Source organism: Athene noctua, chromosome 10, assembly GCF_965140245.1.
Source record: "Athene noctua chromosome 10, bAthNoc1.hap1.1, whole genome shotgun sequence".
NCBI classification, from domain to species: domain Eukaryota; kingdom Metazoa; phylum Chordata; class Aves; order Strigiformes; family Strigidae; genus Athene; species Athene noctua.
In genome coordinates, this window is record NC_134046.1 from 21,635,965 (window position 1) to 21,663,420 (window position 27,456).

Below are 27,456 nucleotides of genomic sequence, written 5' to 3' on the forward strand. Positions count from 1 at the left end.
AGAGAACAGTTTACTACTTTTAATATTATTTGTTAAACTGTTAATGCTTTTCTGAATGTATTTTGTTTTGTTAACGATGATCAAATGTCTTTGTAGCACCACTGTTCTCTTGCTGATGGATAAGATCTAAAATCCAAGAGCAGGTGCACGTTAGGCTCAAGGCGTGTGACAAGTGTTCCCAGGGCTGGAGCAGATAACATCCCACCGTGAGGCGAACGTGGGGAGATCGGTACTGGAGAAGTGGGATGGCACTGAGCTCACACACATGACTCTTGAAGATGACCTGGGGAACTGTTCTGTTTTAGTTTTATAGTAAAACAGGTGTTACACATTTCTTACTTAGCAGAGCTCACTATCCCCATTCTTAGCAGTTTAACTAACTTGTAGCTCAACCTTTATTTATGTGAAGCAAAATCCTAGCAAAGACATTTTCAGACATTAGCAGATTTCATACATTAGCAGATCATCATTTCCAGATGAGTTTCAAATACAAGTAGCAGAGCACATTTTGGCTCTAAGAAAGGCTATTAAGACACTGCCCGTGGTCACAGATTCCCAAAAACATGGAATACAGGTATACTCCACATATATGAGGCCAGTGAAAAAATAAGAGGACCCTGAATTTCCCTGAGGAGTAGATTAAGAGTTAAAGCACCAAACCTGGATGTGAGCACATTCAGAAGCCAAGTATTTCTGGAATTATAATAGCAAGGACTGTTTTAACTTAGTTACTTAGTACTTAATGCTATTTCTTAACATCCGTAGAAGCCACAGTTTGAGTTTTCTCTTATCTGTGCCTGCACTTTCATCCAGCTGCAATGTCTGCCCGTTCCTCTCTAATAAATTTGAACCTGACTAACTTCCGTCAGAGATGAAAATTCACAGATACTAAGCTCTTACTTACAAACTTAGTGCAGTGTAGGGTCTGGGTGGAGAAGATACTCAAATTAGCATCTTCACTGAGGGAAAGACTGCAGAATATGGTGAGAAGTTTCTAGTCTGGGCTGTTCTAAGCCTGAGCACTAGCTAGATAATAGCAGTATGTAGATTAAAGCTGTTCTGTCTACCTCTTGCCCAGGCAGTAACCGTAGACACCTACGAGACAGGGATGAAATGGCAAAGGAGGTTTACACAACAAGACAGTTGCTACATTAAACTTCAGTATCAGTGGCATTATAAGAAAAACAGATAATTATTTAATGACATTTAAGTCTTACTGCAAAGAATGTCTCAATAGGCTGTTTATACTTTCCTAAGTAAAGCTTATTTCCGCTAGAAATGGGAGTATGCATGTCAACAATCTATAAGCTCATACCATGGATATCAATTTAACATGTTGAAATTGTAAGCTAAAAAGGCTAAATCTTTGTAACTCATACAGAGCACTCAGATGGGTGCATTTGAAAGAAGGGTAAAGTGAAATCTAAAATTGTCTGTAAAAAGAAACAGGATTCATTTTATTTTCATGTTGAATATTAAACCTGAAAATATTTCCAAGCAAACTTTGCAGAGCTGAGTCATACTAAAAAAAAAAAAAAAAAAAAAAAAAAAAAAAGGCTTCAATTTTATTCATCTTGCAAATAAATAAGGTAAGTGGAACCTTAATCCAAACAGTTCTGAGCATTCACTTCTGCCCTTGGATACCTGTGAAAATTGAAATAAGCTTTTGATGCTGAAGCTCATCTTTCAATAGGCTACTTTTCAATCGGGAAAAAAATTTTAAGTGACTTCACTGACATTAAGAGATCTTCAGAACATCAAGTTAAGCAGAATCTAAGCATCTTAATAGTTTATGTGCATTGGAAGCAGAAAGAATCATGGCATAATCACTAAAACCATGAAGGTTACAGTAATTTCAAATACTTGCAGACAAAAGAATCAATGAAAGAAAAACTGTAAGGAAATACAGAAAAATAACTGTCAAGGAACGCCAGCATAAGTTTTAGCCATCTGTCACATATTACTAATTTTGACATACCAGGCACCAATTGCAAAGTAAATCCACAAAGATCTACTCATATGCATGGTTTATTTGGTCATTATGATTTATGATAAAGCTGCAACTGTAATTTACATTAAAAATGTCATTTCAGAATTCCTTGCTGTACTGTGAAGTCTAATGATTTGCAGAATTAAAAACAAAAATAACGGTCATGTGGCCATTTAAAAGATAGCTTTAAATATAATTAAAACCAAACATTGACAGACACTCATACTATTATCAGCCTGTTGCTCAGTTTTCCCAAGCTAAAACTAATGGTGGTGTAAATCAGTAATGATCCACATCACAAACCATAATCCATTTGGTTTGTTTGACATTCTATCAAGATTTGTTTGAAAGGCCATCTCTAAGAATTCTTTGACAAAATTAATCCGAGTTGAAAGTTTATAAGAGGTGGCTTAAAAAGCCTGCCAAGTTTTGTATGAGTGTTTTATGCAGTTTTTCTTCTAAATAAGCCTCTGTTCATGTGAACTTGTTGTTAGACATATGTTACGATGCCTTTTGTAATTTTGTTTGTCTTGCAATACAAGAGTTGCAATTTCAAAACAAATATAGAGATATTCAGCATGACACAACAGAAGAGTATCCCCCAATCTCTTTCTAATGCCAGTTCTAGCTCTTTCAGTCATGGCGCACAGTGCAACAGCACCCGAGTCTCATTTTCATCTGCAGCACTAGGCATAGCAAGGGATAATTTATTCAGGTCCTTTCTATCTAATTGGAGATGCCACCTTCAACAGGACAAAGCCCCTGGCATTCTAAAAGAGGTTACTTAAACATTCTTTGGAACAAACATGTTTGCTGGGAGATAGGAACATCTCTGAGCAACGCTGCAGCACTGCTGTGAGCCTTCCCGTCCATCTCTGGCTTTGCTTGCAGAAAACATTGTTTGCATGGAAGAGGTCCAGAGGAGAATAAGCACACGGAGCAGTTGCAACATGATGTTCATACAGAAAGTTACAAACACGACTTTTTTTTTTTATTTTTCTTTTTTTTTTTCCACCCCCCCAAAAAAGGCCTACAACAAGCCTATTTAGACATAACAAATAGGTCAAAACAGCAAAGGAGACTGAGCATGAAACTGCTGCAGGAGTGAAGCTAATGTTGGCGGGTAAGCATAAACTGCTAGCACAGAAGTTATTCTTCAAGTTAACTGTGTAATAGGCATGAACATGACAGGGCTAACCACTTTCCAGCGTAAAGCCTCCCAGCGCGATCCAAGTACTGCCCAGCCCCAGCAAAGGGAAGGTTCTTGCACAGGATTGCTCTGGCCACCCGCAGGACCAACTGTCTACGGGAGAGGGTGATTTAAACAAGACCCAAACATACATTTCTTAAGAAATTGGATTTATCACAATTGCAATGGGACAGTTAACACTTTATTCAAGAGCAAAAAGATTGCCTTAGTAGCATCAAGGATGTAGTTTATGACTATAAGGCTTTTTCACTGATAGAAGCGCGGTGTTTGGCAAGGGGCACGACTCCCCCGGCTGAGTGCAGGAACACAGGTATTTCCCTCTGTTCTCCTGTTTCCGTGGTGGTGGGGAATTGCACAAAGTTTACAATACCCTTCACCAGCCTTACAGACATTACTAAGTGCCTAACAATGCTGTTTGCAAAAACAGCGCTGCACGAATTCTTTACGACTTACATAACAAAACATTCCTTTTGAATCCACATAAAGAGTTTCGTGCAACACATCTCTAATCTCACATTTTTAAAAGTGAGGGGGAAATAAGCACGGTTTGAAAGAAGGGAGTGAAAACTGGCTGGTTCCTTTGCAAAAAAACCCAACCCCTGTGTGTGTAACACGCAGCAGATGTACTGGACCTACGGAAGTCAGACAAAACAAGTCCATTTACCTGAGCTAGGCAATAACGTGTTCTGCACGTGAGATTTTCCAGGGCTTTGTGAGACGGTCCCACTAAAAGAAACCGCCACGGACCAAGCTCCTGCGGAACACCCGCTCGCTCTCGGGCAGGAGCGGTGGCCACGGCTGCCCGGGGCTGAGCTGAGGCCCCCCGGGAGCGGATCGCTGATCCCCGCGGGCTCCGGCGGCACCTCCGGTAAACGAATGGCCTCACGGCCCGGCGCGGTGTCCCGGGGCAGGCGGAACCACTCCCGCCTGCCGCAGGTTCCCAACACACCGGCGCCGCACGCCGAGGCGGGGCGGGGCCGTGCTCGGGGCCGGGGGGCGGCGGCGGCCGCGTCCCTCCCCGCCCCGGGCGGAGCTCCCGCCCCCCCCGCCCCCTCCCCGCCCCCTCCCCGCCGCGCTGGGGCCGCCGCCCCGGGGGGTTTCTCATCTCTGCTCGGGACGGGGCGGCGGCGCCTCCGGGCGGCACTTGACCCGAGGAGGGAAGGGCCGTGGCGAGCGGAGCAGCAGCGCCGGATCCCGGCCCCTGAGCCCCGAGGGCGGCGGCGGGCAGAGCCCAGCGCTGCCCCCGGCCGCACGACACGGGCGGGGGGCGGAGCCCGGCATCCCGCCTCCGGCCGGCATCCCGCCCCTGCCCTGCCCAGCCGAGGGCCGCGGACACCGACCGGAGACCCAGGAGGGGAGCGGCGAGGAGCCGCCGTCCCGCGGGAGCCTGAGCCCGCCGCGCTCCCGGCGGCCGGTCCCGCTCCGCGCCGGTGAGTGCCCGGGACCGCGGCCGGCGGGGAGCGGGAAGGGGAAGGGAGCGCTGGGGCGAGGGGACGGCGGCGGCGGCAGCCTCGCCCCGGGGGCGGCGGGAAGGCTGCGGCGCCTCAGCCCCGCGCGTCCCGGCCTGGGCAGCCCCCGGCGGCGCGGGGCTGGAGGAGGAGAGAGGAACCGCGCAGCCCCGCAGCGCGCCCCGCGCCCGGCCGCCGTGGGTACGCGGGGCCGGGGTTGGCTGCTCCGAACGTGACCGAGCCCCGCTGAGAGCCGGCGGCGGGGGCAGCGGGCTCCCGGGGGCAGCGGGCTCCCGGGGGCAGCGGGCTCCCGGGGGCAGCGGGCTCCCGGGGGCAGCGGGCAGGGCCCGGCCGTGCCAAGCCCGTCCGGTCGAGGCGCAGAGGCAGAGGGGCGGCAGCGGCTCCCCGGAGGACACTCGGTGCCGGGGGGGCCTGCCCGGGGGAGAGGGGGTCCCCGCCGCCACCTGCCAGCGGGGGACTGAGCCCGGGGGAGGCCTGGGAGGGGAGGGGAAGGGACGCGGGGGGTGAAGCCCACACCCTCCATTACACGTACTGGTCACACTGACGGCTTAGAGAAGGTCAGGGTGAGCTTCTGGCTACCCGCAAAACATTTATGCCCTTATTTTAAGTATCTTTTGACAAATGGTGAGTCCATGGAAAAGCACATGGCTGAGAAAAGGAGGGAGGGAGGGGTTGTTTCCTTGTTTCAAGAAGTAGTGACTTGGCTGAAGAAAGAGGAAGGTCTGCCTGAACACAACCTTCATCCCTTTCTGAAGACAATCGTACTTTCGCAGGTGGGGAAAAATCCTAGATGCGTTAAATTTCAGATCTTGTGGCATTTCTCAAATACATTAGAGTCTACCATCCTGAGGGTGGCCAGCGGCAGTGCGGGGTGTAGTAGGGACATAACCTGCTCTAAACCTATACCGAGGGCAACCCTTGGCAGAGCTCCCCAGCCTGTCCGTTACAGACGCTGCGCAGAAATGATGGAGAGGAATCAGGCTTCTTGGATAAGCTGCTTCTAAATTTTTTACTTGCAAAGCACCAGGCTCTCTAGCTGTAAGAGACTTTGTGTTCCACCAGTTCATCTTAGCCATCTGTTTAATTCAAAAGGCAATGTTAAAACTGCCTGGAGAAAGGTAGGAGGTGGTTAAAGTCAGATGTATTTTTATTTTTTAAAAAAAAACAGCGAAGACTTTGGACATTCAATGGGTTATTGCTAAAGTATGAAGGAACTCATCCTATTACTACACTAAGGCTACCCAAAGTTTGAAGAGACTGATAACCCAGTATATATTCCAAAATAGAGAGAAATGAGTTGTATAATATATATATTATACATATATATACATTATATAATATATATTATACATATATATTATTATACATATATATATGTATAATATATCTCAGTGAGCTGAAACCAAACCTTTCAGTAAGAGGGTTTACTTTTATTAACAGTACAAGGAGACAGTAACTCCTCATACCAACTAGGACTTCTAAATTTGTGCCTTTTTGTGAAGTCTTTTGTATAGCTTAAAAGCACCAAAAGTTTACTTGGTTTGAAATTCATTTTGGTAAATCCCTGAAGAAATTTCATATTGAACAGCACTTCAGTAGCTTGGGGGAGGTGGGGTGGGAAGGAAGAGCGAGGAAGATTCATAATATTAGCCTATTTTCTTTGACCCTAAGAGCTAAATCTGTTTTATCAAATGTTAAAAACACTATTATGTGGTCTCTTTTTTTTTTTTTTTTTTTTTTTTTTTTAAATGATGTGAATTGCAGTATTAGTTTGTGCTTATCCTGACCAGATACTCACTCTGGGGGCAAGGGAAGTTCAAAGATTTTTTTTTCTTCTTTTGAAGAATAGCAACATTGGATTCTTCAATACATACGCAATGAGCTAGAGGAAAGAGAGAACATCTTAAAGGATGAGAATCTGAACTTGACAATTCCATATGTGCTGAAGCTAAATGACTTTTGTTGTAAAACAGTAAGTTTACTCCACATCCAGCATTTCCTCAGAATGCAGTGAAGTTATTCATAGATGGGTTCATCGGGCTTCACAAGTGGTTCACTTATTCTCTATCAGACAATGAAGCTTCCTTTATCCAAACCCAGTTCTTTCTACTGGAAACCATTAAGCCGCATAGCCGATCTAATAGTACTGGGGCATGCAACCTCAACATTTAAATCATGTTTTGGCTAGTGATTCCCCAGAAGTGACTCACCAAGTCACTTGCAAAGAAACAGACAAATCTCGATATTTGTATGACTGGTTGAGCTCCATTTTAAAAACTTAACTGCATCTCTGATGCAGAAAGATTAAAAGCAACTAGTTTTACATTTCATCAAGGGTCGGAGTAAGTAGTAACACAAGGTGGAATCCAAAAATCTCTAAAGATTTTTTTGCTATCCGTGTAAGAAAGATGGCCTGTTTTAGTGAGTTGGATTAGTGGATTCCAATAGATCCCCATGAAAAGGCACCACTGTGGCTACTCAGCTTTAGAGGCACCACCACACTGGAAAATTTGCCTCATTTATAGGAGATTTTACAGCTAGCGGTTTTGTTTACTACATCAAAGCACAAAAGGAAGTTTCATCTATTACAACAGTTATTTAATAGGTCTAACACTTAGAGCAAAAGTCTCTTTTTAGACATAAGTAGTGGAGTAGATAAGATAAGACTTCTCCAGTACTGCACTACTTAATGAGAATAGCACTTAAATACTATTTTTTTACAAGATCACATTGATAATGAAATAGATGATGCTGATCATGTTTAGGCTAGCAGGGAACTATGTCTGGAAGCTTTAGGATTCTAGTCATGATGGGGTTTTCCTCCAGTCTCTGGGCAAAAATAAGCCATATATGGGAAATACTACCGTAGAAACAAGACTGATTTTTTGTCATGGAAAAACTGACATTTAGTACAACTTAAACCAGAAAGTTGAGCCACTGGAAGAAGAGTTCAGTAGAAGTCTGAGCTTACATTTTGAAGGCCAGAACATTCTTTGGAATGTGTCCATCTTCTCTTAGGTCTTTTGGTTTTAATGCTCATGAAATACAGGCCTGGTGTTAGAGTTGTTCAGAAATGCCAATCAATTAAAAAAGGATATATCTATCTCCTGGTAATTTCAGGTTAAGACAGAGATTTAAAAAAATAATATATTTCTTCATGGGAAAAAAAAAAAAAAAATTGTAAATGCTGTTGTAGTTTAACCCCAGCTGGCAATTAAGCACCACACAGTAGCTTGCTCACTACCCCCACTCCAGTGGAATGGGGGAGAGAATTGGGGGGAAAAAAAAAAGTAAAATGCATGGGTTGAGATAAAGACAGTTTAATAAGATGGAAAAGAAAGGGAAAATAATAATAATATACAAAACAAGGGATGCACAATACAGTTGCTCACCACCTGCTGACCGATGCCCAGCCAACCCCCAAGTCGAGGTGGCCCTGGGCCAACTCCCCCCAGTTTATATACTGGGCATGGCTCTTTTGGGTCAGCTGTCCTGGCTGTGTACCCTCCCAGCTTCTTGTGCACTCTCAGCCTCCACTGGCAGGGCAGTATGAGAAGCTGAAAAGTCCTTGACTTAGTATAAACACTGACTAGCAACAGTGTGTTATCAACATTGTTATCCTAAATATAAAACACAGCACTATGCCAGCTACTAGGAAGAACATTTACTTTATTCCAGCCAAAAACATGACAAATACATGTTGTAGTGTAATAGTATCTAAAAAAGTGTTTTATTAAGTAGTCGATTATACTGCTGAACAATTTAAATTTAGGAAGGTTTAGTATTAGTATGTAAAAGTGAAGGTCAGTCATCAGAAGACAGCAGCATTCTACAGCTGGTTGGGTGGGGTGGGACAGGACACCAGAATAAAATGGAAACACAGCACTTGAAAGATTCTGAAACTACACTTTCAGACTATCCTGGTTCAGGTGACACTATTGGAAGTTAAAACATGATACTTAAGATCTCTGCTTCCTAATATTGACTCTACTAAGGACACTGAATATAAAAATGCCCTCTGCTCTGGGTCTGCATTCCTCAGCATGGATTAGAGCTGTCAATGATACCCTTTCATTAACAGCAATCTTTAAAAAAAAAAATAAAACCATCAACTTTCAAGTGGCTAGGACTACACAGTTTTGCAGAGGATTCTCCAGATGGGCTTCATTTTAAATTTTAATACATCAAAGAGAAAATGTTTAGCTACTTTCTTAGGATGAATAGATTCCAGTAATAATCTAGCTGCATATAGCCAGATATTGCTACCAGGTTAGATGAGATTTTTAGGCAATTTATTGGATATTTGTTCATGTACTTTATACACTGAGTGAATGATCCACGTACTAGAAGAAATTCAAGTTGATTATAACAGTAAATGTAACTTGATCAGTTTTACTTTTCCACTTTTCTGGAATTCACTATTCCATTTGAGGGCATCCCCACCCTTCTTTTCAGTTAAGTAGCTACAGTTTCCCTTTGTTTGGTTTCTCTCTTTCCTAAATTGTTTTCAGAACGTTCCTAAGCAAATAGCAGAGAAATTACTGCATTCACTGGTTCTGCTGACAAGTAACAAGCCTGCATCTGTATTCCTGTAAATTCAGGCTCTCTAGATTATGAACCACATCCAGACATTTTTTTCTTCTTAAATAATAAGTAATGTTTCCCTAGCCAAGGTTCTGTCAGTAGTTGAATGCCAAGGGATATTTAATAATTTTTCCTGATACTATTCCTGTAGCTCTCATATTAATCATACAGGCCAGCTATTATGTTCCCCACCCCCCCAGAAGAAAGGGCTGAGGGAGGATCAGGAAAGACCTGGTAAAACTCAGGGAAGTAGAAGTGGAGGACTGAACAAGGAGAACATCATGGCTTTGACACAAAGTAGGATGTATTGAAGTGCGCAAGAAAATACGCTTTCTATACCTCACCTTTGCTTTCCGTGCCTGCTTTCAGCTGTTGATTTATGTTTCCAGGAGTTACTGTACGCAGTTGAATATGCATCAGTACTGGAACAATGAAAATTCAAATAAGCAGAATGTGATTTGGAGTATACAAACTCCAGTACAGAGATATCAGAGACATAGATGATCTGTCCTTAATTATACATGGAAAATTATGTTCTCAAGGAGTCAATTCTCATTCTAAAAAAAAAATGTTAAGAACCCAGAAAAATGTCATGAATTAGTAAATAATGTAAAAGCCTGCAGAACTCTGTAATTCACTTAGGCTTTCAACATTATTTGTGAGTTCTAAAGAGAAGAAACACAAAAGAGGTGAAATCAGTGCAATCGGTACGATAAAGATGCCAGGGAAAAACAATTTTGAAGGGCCTTATGCATGAACATTACGTGAAATCTGAGAGTATTGATAAACGGTTTATAGAAAAGAGCATACCCAGAGTAAGATTGCATGCCACAAATGGTAACCGTTCTTTAAATAAGAAAATACTATCAAAAATATCTTTCCCCTTCACTACTGCTCCCTAGCCTTTGACTAGTTATATACATTTTAGGAGAGTGTTCCAGCTCCTAACCACTCTATCCCAAATCAAACTTTACAGGACTCAATTCGGTGTTGGTGTTTAGTTTCCTATCTTGGCATGGCCTCTTCATATTTAAAGTATTACTTAGCATAAAAATGTGTGCTCATCTATGCAAATTAATTAGCACATGTGTGCTTATACAATTAAATGCTACTAATGCCAGAATTTTCTGATCACACAAGGATTTCTCTACACAGGAAAGCATTTTAGATGCACATTAAGCTTTACTTCTTGGGTATATACCGTACATAGTAAAGATAACTGTCTTTTTTGAGAAAATATTTGATACTTGGCTGTATAATGCATATTATTAATGTGAACACTTCCTTAGACTAGCATGTTAGTATTTTGGATTCAATTTCCACTTTTGCAAATTGCCACTGCTCTAAGAATATGCTTTCCAATCATCGCCTTCCCAGGTTTAGTGGGGTATTTTTGTATACTGTAAACAATACCTAGCCTATACTTCTGTGTTCACGTATTCTCAGTATCATATATGAACCATATGGTAAAAGTTGCATTTTTTTGTCATCTGGGGAGATCAAAAAATCAACTTCTGCCTTTTTTTTTTTTTTTTTTTTTTTTATGAACACAGACACAGAAACACACAGCAAATATCAAACCCAGAATGCTTTCCCCAGGACAGACTCCCCTGTCTCAAGGAAAAGATCTTTGACAGTGCTCTGATTACACTAATGAGAGCAAGACCCTCCACCGCAGTATTTCTGTGATGAGTCTTCACTCAAGAACTGGCCCTTACAGTCTAAGTTTTGAAACAAACTGCTTGGCACTGCTCAAGGACAGAAACATAGGACCAGATGCAAGTATCAGCTTAAGTCAAATAACTGGGCTGGATTAGATTTGTTTCATAATATTTTTTTTAGAAGCTGTTTCTCCAAATAGACAACTCATAAGCCAGTAGTAAATCAGACTTTTCATGCCAAATGGCCTCAAATCAGTATCGCTGTGTAGGCACAACTGAAGTAATAAACATCTCAAACTTTCAGTTGCTTGAGAGTGAAGCTGCATGAAGTCATAAGCTTCCATATTTTACAGAAATAATTTGCTTTTGACAGGTTATAGTAGTTTGTCTAATTTCCCTGCAGTGATGTGCATTCATAATAGCATATAATTTAACTTCTCAATTAAGCTGGGAAGTGGCTGACCACCCTGCATGCCAGAGAAGCCTGTATGCTAGTTAAATCTGGGACTAACTGCATTCCTCCCGTGTATGAGCAGCATAGCATGCTATTTTAAAGTGGAAAGAGTATGAGATCAGCAAAGGTACACTACTATATTATCGCAAACAGAACCGTCTACACAGTTGTTTGGGGTTGTTTGGTTGTGGTTTTTTCAATGGCAAAGTTCTATATTAATGATATAACAGTAGTTTTCAATGATGCCTGAGAAATGTATAGGTGGTAAAAGGAGCATGTTTGTTCCTACTGCACAAAATAAAAAGCTGAGTTTTCCTTCCTTGCCCACCCAACCAGATATCCAACAGCAGCACCTACAATCAGTAGTTACCCAAGGATATCGGACTGCAAAGCAAGAGGAAGATTAAAGATAGGATCCAGTACAGTATTCTTAATCCAATTAAGAGCACAGTACACCAGTTAAGGGGGAGCAGGGGGATGGTCACACCACCAGAGGAGACAGTTATTTCTGAAGGAGACAAGTCTTTTTACAAGCAGACATGGTACAGCATCTTAATCAAGATTTGAGCTTGGACAGTGCAGTGATGACTCAGATTCCAGTACTCCATTTCCTCTCAAAGTTCAGTGGTTGGTATAAAAAGCTAAGGACTCAGGATGCATGTATGCAAATCAGAAGGACAGCATGACTGTATATAATGGTTTTTGTTATTCATGCTAAAACTCGATTTCAGAAGGTCTAAGCTTTTTGCTGGCAGATAGCTAAAACTGTAGATAATTTCATTCCTAGTAAAGCCCCAGACAAATAAAAGCATGAAGATCAGTAATCATAAAAATCTGTGTTGACAGCAGCATGTAGCCTGCCAATTTGATTGGCACATGTGGCTGTAGAAGCAACTGCTCTGATTCTATACAAACTAAAACCTGAAAATATCAAGTATAATCAAGTCAAGCATCATCTACAAGCCCCAAGCTGAACTTTCACTTATATTTTCAAATCTTTCAACCTCCCCAAACATTTTTTTACTCCTTGAATTATACTTCACCTAAGGAAACCGGATGTAATATTTCCTCAATTAAATAAAAGCAGAAGTATTTGTCTGCAATTCTGACAGCCTGTACCTCCATATCCAGATATACAAATAGAAAATAGGAATAGTACAGTAGAATCGCTGGACTGAAAAGAAAATATCCTTACACAAGTAGGTTACAAATTCACTGTATCATACAGTTATAAATACTTTTTTCTTCTTGAAAGACTTCACAAAGTTACTTAAATCTTCAAGTTCCCTTTACAACTGGCGCTGCATTCTGTGGTTTTGTTGTTCATAATGTCTACTTGCTATCCTGAGAATACCACCATCCAAGTTAGAGGAATAAGGATAAACTGGACATCTCAGACCAGACAGCAGCCAAGCATTATAGCTTCTGTATAAAGGGCAGAAGTGATGACCTTGCTCTGGTCCCTTTGCAATACTGCATTAAGTGGTCCCCCACTCGCTGCTCTAAGCTGAGAGGACTGTTCACAGTGTCCTGCACCTTCAGAACAAATGGATACACGAATTCAAGGAGTCTTCAGTTAGTTTAAAATGAGTTATGTTCATTCCTTGAGATAATTGATGTCTTAAGAGTGTGGGTGTAACTGCACTACTCCTTCTATTCTGCTTTGTTATTGCTCTGAAACTATATAGCCTGTTCACTATATTTAGGCAAGTGACTGAACCAGGAGGCAAAAAAAGAAGTGCAGTAGTTATAGCACTGGACCATCCACTCTCCTTGGAAGTGACAGTGTGGAGAAGGCATCAGAAACAGTCTGCATGCCTTTACCCTTCCCAGGAACAGCACCTCTGGCACACCGAAGGCCTGTCCCATTTCCCAGGGCATTCAACTCCTGAAATCAGTATGCAGATCACAGATCCAACAACTCAGACAGCAATTTTCTCTCTGCAGTCTAGTCTGTAGATTTCAGCACATCTGTGGTAGTATCCATCTGCTACATTAGTTCTGGCCTCATTTTTCCCCAAGATAGCATTTACTTCAAGAACCACTTAAAATTCTCTGCCACCAAATGCATGCAATACAAGTTCATGCAAAACTAGACAACCCGATGTCCAGATCTGTTGGTTAAGAGCTTCTCCACACAAAGGAAGAGTCATAATAAAAACAAAGAATGCAAGTATTTATAAGACAGGCTGGGTTGTTTGTTCACATAGTAAAAGATTCATTTATAACTCTTACTGCCCTTAAAATAGGTGTGTGGGAGGAAGAGGACAATTTAGGATGATTGACAAAATTTGACTGGTCAGACACTAAAACTTCAGATTATGTAGACTTTTCAGATGACCAAGAAGAGACAACTCAAGCATAGATGAAATCCAGTCTTTCCTTTGATAGTTGTAGACACTTTTCTGAAAAAAAAAAAAAAAAAAAAAAAAAAAGCTGGTCCTTCCTGAATTGGAAGGACCATTTGAATGGGAACAGAAGGCAGGTTATCAAGTTTTTTCATTTACTATTTATCAAAAAATATGCCTTTAATATTGGCAGGCATTGCCTAGGTATTGTTTTTTTACAGAGAAATAAATAAGTCTTTGAAAGGAAAATTAATCAAACATCTAGTGTGTTAATGCTTTCAACACCTAAAGGATAACTAAAAAAAAAAAATCACTAGAAACAAGTAAGTTTCTTAAGTACAACATAGTCAACATGGGTCATCTGAAATAAAATCTTACTTTCTGCATTGAACTTAATCTGATGAGCAAGAAATTTGTTCTAGCCTAGCCTTTCGCTGTTGTAGCTTTAGTTTCTTTAAAACCTATCGGTATGAGATATATCAGCATCTGTTTCTAGAAACTTACTCCCACTTAGTCAGGGCTTAATAGGCTGCACCTGCACTAATGAGTCATTAAGGCATCCACTTAGCATCTCCCAGTAGGTTCTTGTTCCTTGGAAGAATTACCACTGTGATACAATAACAAACACTTCATGACTGCTGATTTTCCTTGTAGAAAAAGCTCTTTACAGACTGTAAAAATTAAAGAAGGCATTTAGTGGTGAGGTCAGGGTTTAGAAACTCTGAGGAACTACCCAAGATCTTTAGGCTGATTGTTTTCTCCTAATGGAAAGAGCATGGACACTGACAGGTGCAAGATCCACAAAGACTCCTGTGTCGGAAGCCTTCTTTGGGCCCTTACACACATGAGTGTGGGACTGCAGTATGTCTGATATGCTGCTAAATGCCTATCACAGCTTATTGTTACGGGAAATTCTGCACCATCTGAAAGATCTCGGGCAGAAGCAGCAGCAGCACATGGTGTCATGTGCTAGGGGATGCAAAGAGACAGTTGCAAGGACTAGATCGTGCAAAGGCAACACTGCATTTCTGCTCTATTTTAAGGATTTTGTGGCCAACTCATGTCCTTGGTACATCATTTTAATAGATTCAGAGGTATGATTTGGTTTCAGATGAAACTAGATAGGTAGGAAGTATGTGTTGGGTATACAACTTCCATGCTGAAGGTATGGAGACTCTTCCACTTACCTCTTAGAGTGGCAGAGGGACGACTTTTCTCATAAAAACACTCCAAAACATAAACTACTCAGAGCCTTACAATACTGTCTTTGATGGAAGAACACTCACAAAGTCCGGGTTGTAAAAGATCATATGTGAGAACCACAAATTGTTCAATAGGGAAAATGCAGTGTTCCTGTAAAGTTTTAATATCCTAATCCAGCCTCAAGATCTACTCACTCTAGACTAGGGCAAATGGTTCTTGCAAGCCTGTTCCAGTGATTAATACTGTAGATGTTTGTTACTGGGTATAGTCCCATCCAGACATATTAGACCTTATCATGTAAGTGGACTTATTACAACAGAAGACATCAGAAGGTCAAAGCCAGACTAAGTTGCTTGCACTGCATTAAAGTTAAAACAAAGCAAAAAAGATATACTTAATTTCTAAATCAACATTGCTTGTCTGGGATCTCTGAATAAATACAGACCCAAAGTCTAGACAGAAAAAAACAATATAGTAGTCAGGACACTTTTTGGAGAGCAAGGGAGCCTTGGCTGGTTTTAGATCTAAATTTACTGTATGATGTTTAGCAGATCACTTTGACCTGTTCCTCAATTTCACTATAAATTTAATAGTACATGGCCAGCTATCTATAAAGCAGAGAAGATAAAATCTATCAGGGACCATGAACTGCTCAAATGACATTGTGATAAAAATTACATTATAAGATAGAATTATTACAAATATGGAGTACCTGTTAGCATGAGTATTTTTAAGAGAGCAAATGCATTTCCCTGATTTTTTCCTGTTCTTAGTGTTCTCAAATGATTTGCATGTCTTGACTTCATTCTTGGATTGTTATAGCCTGTATAAGCTCTTCCAAAACAGAAAAGTAATCAAGCTTTGTCATTGGATTAAAGACATTTTAATAGAAGTGGAGCATGATCTGAAAAATCAGACCTTCATTCCTTCTTTGGAGCAGAAGTACTCCAGATCAAGCTCCGCAGGCTGCTCCCTAATCCCACCCTATCTCACTGCAGCAGCGCTAGAGAGAAAGTTTGGGAAGCAGTCAACACCATTTACTTGTAATCCTGCTCTACGTTTTATTCCATATGCAGTTCATAAATAACCGAGGAGAGCTGTCTAATCAGATACCTTTCTTTGCTGTTATTCTTTTGGTTGAAGACTCATTTAAGGTTGCCTTTTCTCCCGTTACTGTGCCATAAATTTAAATGAAAATATGTGGGGGTGAAGATCAGTCATTTCTTTATGAGGTCTCTGAAGCAATTAACATCAACTTCTTGACTTGACCATGTCCCATGTACTTGACTCCAGCAGAGAGGTTACAGTGTATAGCTGTGAAAGGGAAATGACAGACTGGGATAGAACCATTTCCCATCACCAGACACATTGCCGTAGGATCCATGGAATAATTTCTGTTCTCATTCTCAAACAGGAGATGCTTGAGACCTCTGATCTTCTGACATCTGTGACTAGCTGTCACTGAAGAACTAAACATGACAGAACCTGAAGGTTGTGCAGAACACAGAATTACAGAATACAGCTCTTGAGCTCATACCCCACAGTGTACGGATTTCCTCTGCCTATGGATGCTACTGCTACCAAGCACACATCTTCTTTCATAACACCAGGCACTTGTAAGTAAAGCTTAAGGAAGAAGGAATTTGACCTCTTGTAAGAAAAACATTTAGTTTCAACCCTGATTACTGGAATAAGAAAGAGATAAAGTTAGCATGACATACTGATTTACTGAATTTCAGTATGAAATGTTGACTATTGCATAATCTGTTGCATTTTATTGTTTTGACGACGTTTAGAATAACAAGGATGAGAAATTCTGTACATCTCTCTCAGTGTTAGTTGTGTAAATACTCTGAGCTAATATGTCTGCAGTCTCAGTTTCCTTCCTCATTGCTTTAAGAGATTTACCAGCACATAAACTCAGCGAAGCACTATAAGAGAAAAATGGCAGAAAATAGGTATCACCCTCACAGACATTTTTCTTATATATCCTGGAGACAGATTTGGTCAACTGATCATATGCTCCAAGACTTAAAATATTATTAACCATTTTTCAGACTTTAGGTTAACTCATGAAGTGAGCAGTTTGGAAGTGGAAGATACCAAAGGCACAGAGAATTTCTAGATAATGGAATAGCATATCTACTCAACTTGGAAAAGGTGCTTTTCTTACGTCTACATTCCCTCCCTTCCTTTCCTCTTTTATTGCCCATATTTGAGTTACTACACTTGTGTTAGAAAATGGAAGAAATAACACATTTTATAATCAAGGCCTATGATCTCAATATATAACCTCTATGTTCACAAGTGCAGTATGCACCTATATTTGTTTCCCAATGCAGATCAAGTCACCATAAAGCTTCACATCACCGTGTATGTACAAATGAAATCTGCCACTCTTTGATAACACGTGCAAAATAGCATGTAGAAATAAATGTGACTAGAAAACAAGCCTAACTGGGGAAATGTGGCCCACTGTAAAATAGGTTTTGTATATGCCATGGTGAGTGTTTAGTAAGTTGTCCTTTTGTTTTATAAACTGTAGTGCATGTACTGGAATTCCTAGGCGCTCTGATCATGGGATATAGAAGAATTTAAAGAATTTTCATTCTGAAGGCTTGGCTCTACACATGGCTCATACCAAAGGTCAGAGCAAATAAAGATAACTCATTTATTAAAGATTAATTATTTTAAAAATCTTAGGCATAAAGAAAAGGTTTGCTACGTGTTCAGTCTCAACTCCTCTTATTTCCAATTTACTTTCCATTTTAATGCAGCAAACAGCAACAGCAAGCATGCAGGAGTGACATGCCTTCTCCGGGTTCTTAGGCACCTGGATGACTAGTAGACTTCAGCCTAGAAGCCCCCGTATTTATGTACATGTGAGAGGTTGTAAAATGCATATTAATCCTGAAAAATCCTAGTATTTTCCCTGAAATATTATTAGTTTGTATTTGAAATAAAATAGGGCTGCCACCTTTGAATTGAGTAGGAAGAGATTACTGATTACTTATAATTTGAGCGACTGCCTATCAGTGCAAACACAGGCACTGGCTGCAACCTTAGGAGTTTCTTGAGACTCTGTATCAGCTAAAGGTGTCTGCTGGCTGGAGACTTTTTATTGTTTGGAATACCTCGTTACTTGACATCATATGATCCGCTATTACTTGTGGATAATTAAATCCAGCTGCTGTATTCTCAAACTATTAGATGTAGTTTGTAAATAGTCACTGGTTTGTTTAAAACTGTTTAGTATAAAACATGTTAATTTGCTTTTTATTAACCCACTTTAAATTGGTTTGACAATATGTAGTTTATGTTATGATTCATGATCAGGTATTTAATGAGATATAATAATTTAAAACAGTGAGGACTGAAATTTCTTCTCCAGATTCTGCAGTCAGAATTACATGAAGGCCCATGAAATTTTCTGCAAACCATTTTGGATGGTTTGCTTGCTCCAGTACTCTTCATAGAACACATCTTAAATTATCCATATGTAAAATGTAAAAATTCGTTATTTAGGAAAGTTCTAAAAGGGACAGTGCTAAGCCAAAGCACAAACTAGTTTTATTACTTTATTTTAGTACTACAGTGATTGAGCATATTTCTTTTCTCTTCTATAGTTCTGGAAATAAATATCACAAAGCAATCCAACACGTTTTCATCCAGGAGTATAATCCAAGACTGAATTTCCAAGGCCTGGACATCTTCTCTGATTTTCATTCTGTGTTCTTGTGCAAAAGATGTTAAAAAACACAGAGAACTCAACTATCTCTCACTCAGCTCTTCTAGGTGTGTTCCTGGGAAGCGTTTCACTGATCACTATTGTCATGAATATATTAGTGCTATGTGCTGTGAAAACTGAAAAGAAGCTGCAAACAGTTGGCAATTTATACATTGTCAGCCTCTCTATTGCAGATCTTATAGTTGGTGCAGCTGTTATGCCCCTGAATATTGTTTATCTCCTAAATCGTGTGTGGACTCTAGGCTTACCAGTCTGTTTGTTCTGGCTGTCAATGGATTATGTGGCCAGTACTGCATCCATTTTCAATCTCTTCATATTGTGCATTGACCGTTATCGTTCGGTTCAGCAACCACTGAAATATCTCAAGTATAGAACAAAAATGAGAGCATCGCTAATGATTTTGGGGGTTTGGTTACTCTCTTTCACGTGGGTCATTCCAATCCTAGGATGGCATGTTTTTGCTAATAATGGAAAAAGGGAAGTAAAGGAAAACAAATGTGAAACTGAATTCTCTCAAGTCACGTGGTTTAAAGTGTTAACAGCCATTGTCAATTTCTATCTACCCTCTGTCATGATGCTATGGTTCTACTACAAAATATTCAGAGCTGTTCGAAAACACTGTCAACACCGAGAGCTCATCAATGGATCATATCGGTCTTTCTCAGAAAAATCCCCCATAAATCATAGTAAGATGAAGGAAAAGCAAAATATTTGCCTCCAAAAGCAAATCATAGGTGAGGACACCCTTCCCAAGGACGAGAAAATCTCCCCTCAGCCCAAAAATATGGAGGCAAAGCTTCAGTTCAGTAATCCTGACAAGTCTTCAAAGGCATTCGTTAGCAAGAGTAATAGGAAAGTCCTTAAATGGAGCTGTTTTCCTCACACCACTGCCCAGTCTGAGCCAGGCCTGGATAAAGGAGGAAAGCAGTGCGCATGTGTGACAGAAGAGAATGAAAATGAAGAGGAGCTTTGCTCACAAGACAGTGACTTAAGTGATGCATCAGACAACCATACTTTCACAGAGGAGATACCCTGTAAAGAGCACTCCAGTCCTGAGCCTGAAAGAGCCAACAGTCCTCAGGAAAAGACTGAGAACAGAGGGCTGACTTACCTGAGGAAAACCTGGCAAAGTCTGCATACCCATTCCAAAAGGCACATTCAAGGACTGCATGGGAACAGGGAAAGAAAAGCAGCGAAGCAGTTAGGGGTCATAATGGGAGCCTTTATGGTGTGCTGGATTCCCTATTTTGTATTATTTATGGTCATAGCTTTCCATGGCCATGAACAATTTTCAAAATTACACATGTTCACTATATGGCTCGGCTATGTGAACTCCACCTTAAATCCATTTCTGTATCCTCTTTGTAACCAGAATTTCAAGAAGACATTCAAAAAGATTCTTCACATTCACTGATAATGGTCTGAATTTTTGGGGCTAAAAAGCAGCTCAAGAGTTCAACCAAACAAAACGTTCCAGTTTCAAAGACAAACACTATAGGTAAAGTAGAAGACTTTGGAAAACTGTAATTTATAAACAAGTGTTAGTAAATGTGGGAGACATGCATTTAACAGCTTTAACACATGTGAAGAAGAAATAATTCAGGAATCTGAAAAACTCAGGGGCAATCTCAGAACTGTTACACTGTTGTACGCATTTTACAATTTGAGAGTACATCTTTCATCGTGTAGAACAAAAACTGGAGACATAAATGTAGATCTTCAGTGATTATAAATTACAGATACAAAAAAGAAAGAAATAGAATAACATTTCTGTGATTGTTCTAATATATTTTTCTCTTTCAACTTACTCCATTAAACATGGAAACACACTGCTTGTGAAGTAAGATCTGCAAGTGGAGGTACTTTGCATAGTCAAAGAAAGAAGCTTCAACTGTTTAAAAATATCTACCCTATTTATTTATAGCTTCCCCTAAACCATCAACTTTTTTGAAATGTCAAGTCATATTGTAACTTAACGTATCTCTTTGATATCATGCTTGCTTCATTTATACCTGTACGTGTTCACTTCACTGAAAAAAAACAGTATTTTTATGTCCTAGAAATTTTGCTAAGACTTTCCATACTTAACATACCATCTCTACTTATTCAGGAAGGGTATGCTGTTGTTTCTAGACTTAGAGGCTATACTTGATTATAGACTACACATATTTTCTTCATCCTACAAGTTGACAAATAACCTAAGCATGCAGTGGTAATACTAATCCATATATCCTTACCTTGTTGTAGGCAAACTCTTCCTACTATAGTGAGGCAAACTCAGGAGCAACAATTCAAGTTTGCAAAACCAAAAATAAAATACATGATGTATGTTTTTCTATCATTTATATTTAATTGCATTTTATAAATCCTGCTGTAAAATAGGAGAAATGCATGATAATAGAATAGGTTGGAAGGGATCTTAAGAGGACATCTAAGTACAACCTGCAACTCAAAGCTGGGCTGGCTTTGATATTACATCATGTTGCTCAGGGCCTCATCCACAAGCATCTGTAAAAACAGCTTCATCTGGAGAAAGCTGGGAGGGAGCCTTGACAGAGAATTTTGCTGCTAAGGTTCATTCTACAAACTTTGAGCACTCACTTTCTCAGTCACTGATTTAACTGTTTCTAAGTACTAACTCTTGAAAACAGACATGCTGTCTTATACAACAGGAATCAATCCCCTCTTGTAAGTGCAGTCACATATACATTTGTTCCCAAAGGAAGAAAACATAGTTCCTCAGTAAAAAAGTACATAGTGGCATATGTTGCATGAGCTAACTTATCAGGAAGCTTACAACTTCACAGAACAATTACACCAAAGGAAAAAAAGAAAAGAGTAGACCGATTGGGAAGCAGGGAGGAGAGTTGTGGCAGAGGAGATCTCAGGTCCTATATTAGCCAAGTATCTCAAGACTACATACTGCAGTGTTGTGGAACACCAGTAAAGCATTGTTTCCTAATTCTTCTACTATGAAACTGAGAGAAACATTTCGAGCAAATACTGTGTAGTATGTTAGTTTTAAGAAGAAATCCCAGAACCAGATGACTCCAACAGCTAATAAAGTCACGTTTGCATGTAATGGTGAGTTTATGTAAGTCTCCATACATTTTGGGAAGGATTATTAGACAGCCCTCCTGAGGGTTCAATGTAAAAAGAATGTCCTCCTGTTCATTTTCTTGTGCTGACGAATTTACCACTTCCTGAATGCTTTCTTGCTTCTGAAATTGCTCAGTCAGCTTAACAACCAAGTTCTGAAGGAACTGGAACTCCTTCAACTGAGTACTGTCAGGAGTCTGGAGGGATGAGTTGAAGTTGAATGTTCTGTGTAATATCTTTTTTACATCAGAAGTGAAAAATGGTAGTTTAATGGTTGGAGGAGAAATTCTCCATTTTATGTTCTTAATTAATAATGATCTTGAGCTACTTGGAGTCCCTCTGTGCCACATGTGCCTACTTTGTAAAGTGAATATGACAAGACTTACAGTAACAGTGCAACACTTAGGATAATGTGTGTATGATGCTCATCAATTTTTTATATAATACACTAACTAAATGCAAAATATTATCCTGTCAGTTTTATCTCTCTGAATTAAACAGCTGAATGTTAATAGTTGTATTTAAAGTATTCAACATTAAATGAAGCCCTAATATATCTGCATTTTAATAAATTGGGAAAATGTGTTAAAGGAATAGACTTCTATTCAGTTTATTTCAGTGTATCATACAAGGTTCAGAGATAAGTTGGCTTTGGTCTCAAGTAGCATACAGGAAAAACTGCAATGAAGGGACTCAAAACTAGGAGAAAAAAAGGCAAAATGCAGAGACAGAATATAGAAGCAGCAAAATTCATTCAGACAACTTTTTCACTGCAGGAGCAGTATCTGCAGAAGTCAATAAAATGTGCCTTCTTTAGGACTACAGGTATGCTCTAATCCAATGGCCTTTCACAAACTATTGCTCAGATTCACAGCCATTATGATCTTTTTTCTACTTTCATATGCAAGATCACTTCTAGCCAAAATGGATAGTGATTTAGGTGATCCCCAAGGAAATAAAAAAGCAGCACACTCAGCTACAGTTATTAGTGTACACTGCTGAAACATGCTCACGCAAAGGTGAGTTAGAGTTGTCAAGAAGTCTAACCTCTTGATCATGAAAATTGCCTTTTCTGACTTTAAAATGTATTAATACATGAGACAGCAACCTAAACAAAACTGAAAACTGTTCTAAAAATTGTGACTATAACAAAGAATACTTCTGGTACAATTAAAGAACATTCAAACACAGAACAGCTAAACCTAGGCAAATAAAGCTGCCTGAATATTTTTAATCTCCCTTAATTTTTATCCATAATCTTAGTGTAACTGTGTTAATAATAAAGACAGGGAAAGTTGGGCTTTTCTGATATGATAGCTATAATAGATAATAATAGGAAAACAGACTACTGCCTATTTTAAACTTTCAATTAGCAAGGTTCTTAACAGGATTTATCAGTTTATTTTACTGAATAGGCAATTCAAATGGCTCTGGAATGGAGAAGCCTACTACTACGTGGGGCCAAGCCTCAAGAGAATATTCCAGGTGTGGTTTCCTGTGAAACATTTTCAGTGTTTTCCAGTTAATAAAGAAGGTCAGAGGACACACAGTTTTAAGAGAACATAACAAATTCCTTGGACTGGAGTTCTACTTTGATTAAGGTGTGGTAAAACCAACCTCGCTTTTAAGAGGCAGAAAATATATTCTCACGATTTTTTCTGTGTCAATGGTGACATCTAGTGGATAATGAGAATTCTGGGCTTCTGCATCAAATACTGTGTATCATATTAATGGAGGAGTGCAATTAGCAAGTGGATCCTGCCATCTATACATGTTTATTTTCCCATATTATTTTCAGAAAATGTGGCACTCAGTAAAAGAAATGTTAGTGTAGGTGCACATTTTGGCTTCATTCCATCATCTAAAAGGACTCCGTTACGTTCTCTGTGAGGCCACTTTATGATGCACTTTGTGTGAGCACAATAAATGAAGAAGACTGAAAGTAACTTTAAAAATGTATTTCTAATCCTAAGATATTAATATAGAAACATGTAGACATCTCTGAATAGTTCTAGAGGAGGTCTTGAATTCTGCAGATTGCTTTCCACTGCTATCAGGGATGCTAGAGGACCAGCCTCCTAACAGCTGGCATGGCTTAAATTCCTAAAGATGAAGTGTAAGAATACACTTGAAAGTTTCAGTTCATGCATTCCCTCCACCAGAATGAGAATGAGTTAATCTGGAAATGCCAAGTTTAAATAGTACACACACATATTCACTTTTGCTCATTCATTAAGTATGTCTCAGGTTTGGCTGGGATAGAGCTAATTTTCCTTCTAAGCAGCTAGAATAGCACTGTGTTTTGGCTTCAGTACGGGATTTGGTATGAGAACAATGTTGATAATACACTGTTTTTTTAATTGTTGCTAAGAAATCAAGGTTTTTTCAACTTCCTATGTCCTGCTAGTGTGCAGGTACACAAGAAGCTGGGAGGGAGCACAGCCAGAGCACTGGACCCAAATTGCCCAACAGAATATTCCATATCATGTAATGTTATGCTCAGTGTATAGATGAAAGCTGGCCAGGAGGCTGGGGCTCTCTCTCTCCTGGGATTGTCATTTCAGCATTTTCCCTCCTCTGGGATCACTGCCTGGGAATGGGCTGGGCATTGGTCGGTGGGTGGTAAGAAATTGCATTGTGCATAACTAATTTGTATTTTCTATTATTATTATTATTATTATTATTATTATTATTATTATATTTTTCTTTATTTTATTTCCATTATTAAACTGTTTTCATCTCAACCTATGAATCTTCTCACCTTTACCCCTCCAATTCCCTTCCCCATCCTCTGGGCAGGGGAGGGTGAGTGAGTGGCTGCGTGGGGTTTGGCTGCCAGCCAACTATTAATTTTCATCAAATTACTTGTCTATTGAAGGATTAGAAGATAAAAGGAACAATTAATGTTAACACTGTGTGAAAAAAGCTCATGAAAATAGTTTACCCTCCTGGTATCAAATTCCAAATTATCTTTAAAAAATGATACATACTTGACACGGAAATAAGTCATCCCTACGTGGTCATCTTAAAATCTAAAACAGAAATATAAAAAATCAAATGTGAGAAGTACACTCTATACATGCACAGAGACATGAGCACACATAGGAGGCTACTACAAAATTGTAATTTGAGATCTCCACCAATTAAAAAGTATGAGTTCCCACTGAAAGAGATGTACATTTGTGTATGGTAATGGTTAAAGCCATATTGACATCTGGTAAGTCTAACAAGGTTTCAATTTTTAACAATATTTGTATGCCTTATAATTTCATTTTGTCTGCCAAGATACCTTGTGTTTAAACTCTGATATGTTTTGACTAAAATATGCCTTAAAAGAAATACACAGCACCCATTGCTAAACATTGGCACTGTGTAATTAAAATTAATGCCTACTGTGTAATTAAATTGAATGACTAAAAGCAAATGCCTTCTGTTTTGATCAGGCATAACTTAGTCTTCAAAAACAACACAGTCAGGCTGGAGAACTGAATTCAGGTCTCCTACCTGGCAATCTAATTTCCTTCTCACTAGATACAAATAATCCTGCGACTCAGTTCTTTGAGGGGTAGCAACTGTTTCTCTGGATCATGTCCAAGTGCTCATAGGAGAGGAACCTGCCTGTGCCGGAGAAATTAGTGACAACACTCACAGAAGTCTATCAACGTGGCAACTGCAAGATGATACCTTTGTCAGCATACTCCTACCTTCTTCCACTACTGATTTGGGTATTCGTTGCTACACAGACTTTTAATTTTGCGGTGTCCCACTCTTGCAACAGTAACCAGTGTACAGCATAGAACTAGATCACTTTCGACAGTACCTTTTGTAAATAAAATGATAGAATAATTCTGCCAGGTTCTGCTTGGATGTTGTGGTCACGTTGTCCTGGTTTCAGCTGAGATAATTTTCTTCCCAGTAGCTGGTACAGTGCTGTGATTTAGATTCAGTGCGAGAATAACGTTGGTAGCCCACTGATGTTTTAGTTGTTGCTAAGTAGCACTTATCCTAAGTATATGATTTTTCAGTTTCCCATGCTCTGCCAGTGAGCAGGTGCATGAGAAGCTGGGAGGGAGCATGGCCAGGAGAGCTGACCCCAAGTAGCCAGAGGATATTCCATACCATAGGACATCTTGCCCAGTATATGAACTGGGGGGAGTAGGCCAGGAGGGGCGGACTGCTGCTCGGGCATCAGCCAGTGGGCGGTGAGCAATCGCCTCGTGCATCACTTGTCTTCTGGGTTTTATTTCTTTTTGTTATATTCTTTTTCATTACAATTACAATGTCCTAATTATTAGCATTATAGCTATTATTATATTTTATTCTATTTTAGTTATTAAACTGCTCTTAACTCACGAGTTCTACTTTTTTTCTGATTCTCCTCCCTGTCCCACTGGGAGCAGGGAGGAGTGAGTGGCTGCGTGGTGCTTAATTGCCAGCTGGGGTTAAACCATAACACATGTTCACTGAGGATGTTGTATAAAATGCATTTACATCCTTAAATTGAAAGGACTATATAAACCTAAATAAATACTATTTTTATTAAAACTTATAACAGAATCTAATCTGAACAAAATAGCTCTGAGAAGTTATCTTCTCCAAAACACATTGAGTCCATATTCCCCAGGAATTGATGAATTTGCATCTGCTTCTATTTTATTCTCATCTTCAGTTCCAGGATGATTTTCCCTTGCTGCAAGATTTTGCTTGGGGAATTTTAAAGTCTTACCTATGGAAATATGTGCCAAAACCACCCAACAGATTTGTTCCTTGTTTTTAAAGAGCCTGTCTTCTAGTTAATTGCTATTCTCATGTTTATTACAGACACTTGTATTTGCTCATAGGAGGGCCTCACAAGGTAATCCGTATCTTCAACAATCAATCAACTCCAGCATGAATCTCAGATTAACTTTTTTATAGCCACTTTCCTGAAGATCCCTGGCACTGATGGATCTTTGACCAAAGCTGCCTCTTTCTCTTACACTGTAAGACTTCACTGCAGTATGCTCCTATGTATACATCAGCGGTTTCGTGTGTGAATCGCAAGTTTCTTTCCCACGTCAGCTAGTCTGTATAAAGAATGATAGTCTGAGACTGCAAGCCTACCAGATGTATCTCCCATTTCCCTGAAGCTACAACTGTTGTGCAGAAATCTGACTCCTAGGGTCTGATTTCTTTCCAGGTATGACATGTCTAGTTGAGATGACATGGGGATGTGGCCTCACAGAAGAGTGTCCCTCTGCCCTGTACTGGTATTATTTCTCATGATCTATGTTATGTGCTGACAGCTATTTCATAAACCATGTTAGGAAACTGGAACTGTTCAAAGACTATGAATCTAAGGTTCATAGGTTCTATAACCTTATAGTTCTGTGGAGTCTGGGTAACAGCATTCCAGCTATTTTCATGGGATGTCATCAATATTCCCTTTATATTTCATGTAAAATGAGAATACAAATACCAAAAAGTGATAGAATATTTTCCAGCCTTGGGGAAATGAACTGCAGAACTGAGTTATGAGTGTGCAACAGAGTAAAGGTATTACCAATACTAATAAAGCGAGTGGCATGCAGAATGAGGAACTGTAGAATTTTACTGATGTAATGTCATTAGATTCAAGGTATAGCATCTATAGCAAACTTCCCAAGTTTATTCCAATTTGGTTTATTTGTGAAATTCCTGAAAGGTCTGTT

The 27,456-nt window shown here is 39.8% G+C and overlaps 1 protein-coding gene across 1 annotated transcript; it reads left to right on the top strand.

Annotated features, from left to right (window-relative positions):
* The first annotated feature begins 4,402 nt into the window (after positions 1–4,402).
* HRH1 (histamine receptor H1) lies at positions 4,403–22,362 on the top strand. The gene is made up of 4 exons (XM_074914031.1): positions 4,403–4,630; positions 16,334–16,535; positions 17,465–17,565; positions 18,546–22,362. The coding sequence occupies exon 4, from the start codon at positions 18,666–18,668 to the stop codon at positions 20,079–20,081; it is 1,416 nt and encodes a 471-aa protein (XP_074770132.1). The 5' UTR covers positions 4,403–4,630; positions 16,334–16,535; positions 17,465–17,565; positions 18,546–18,665; the 3' UTR covers positions 20,082–22,362.
* The last annotated feature ends 5,094 nt before the right edge of the window (positions 22,363–27,456 follow it).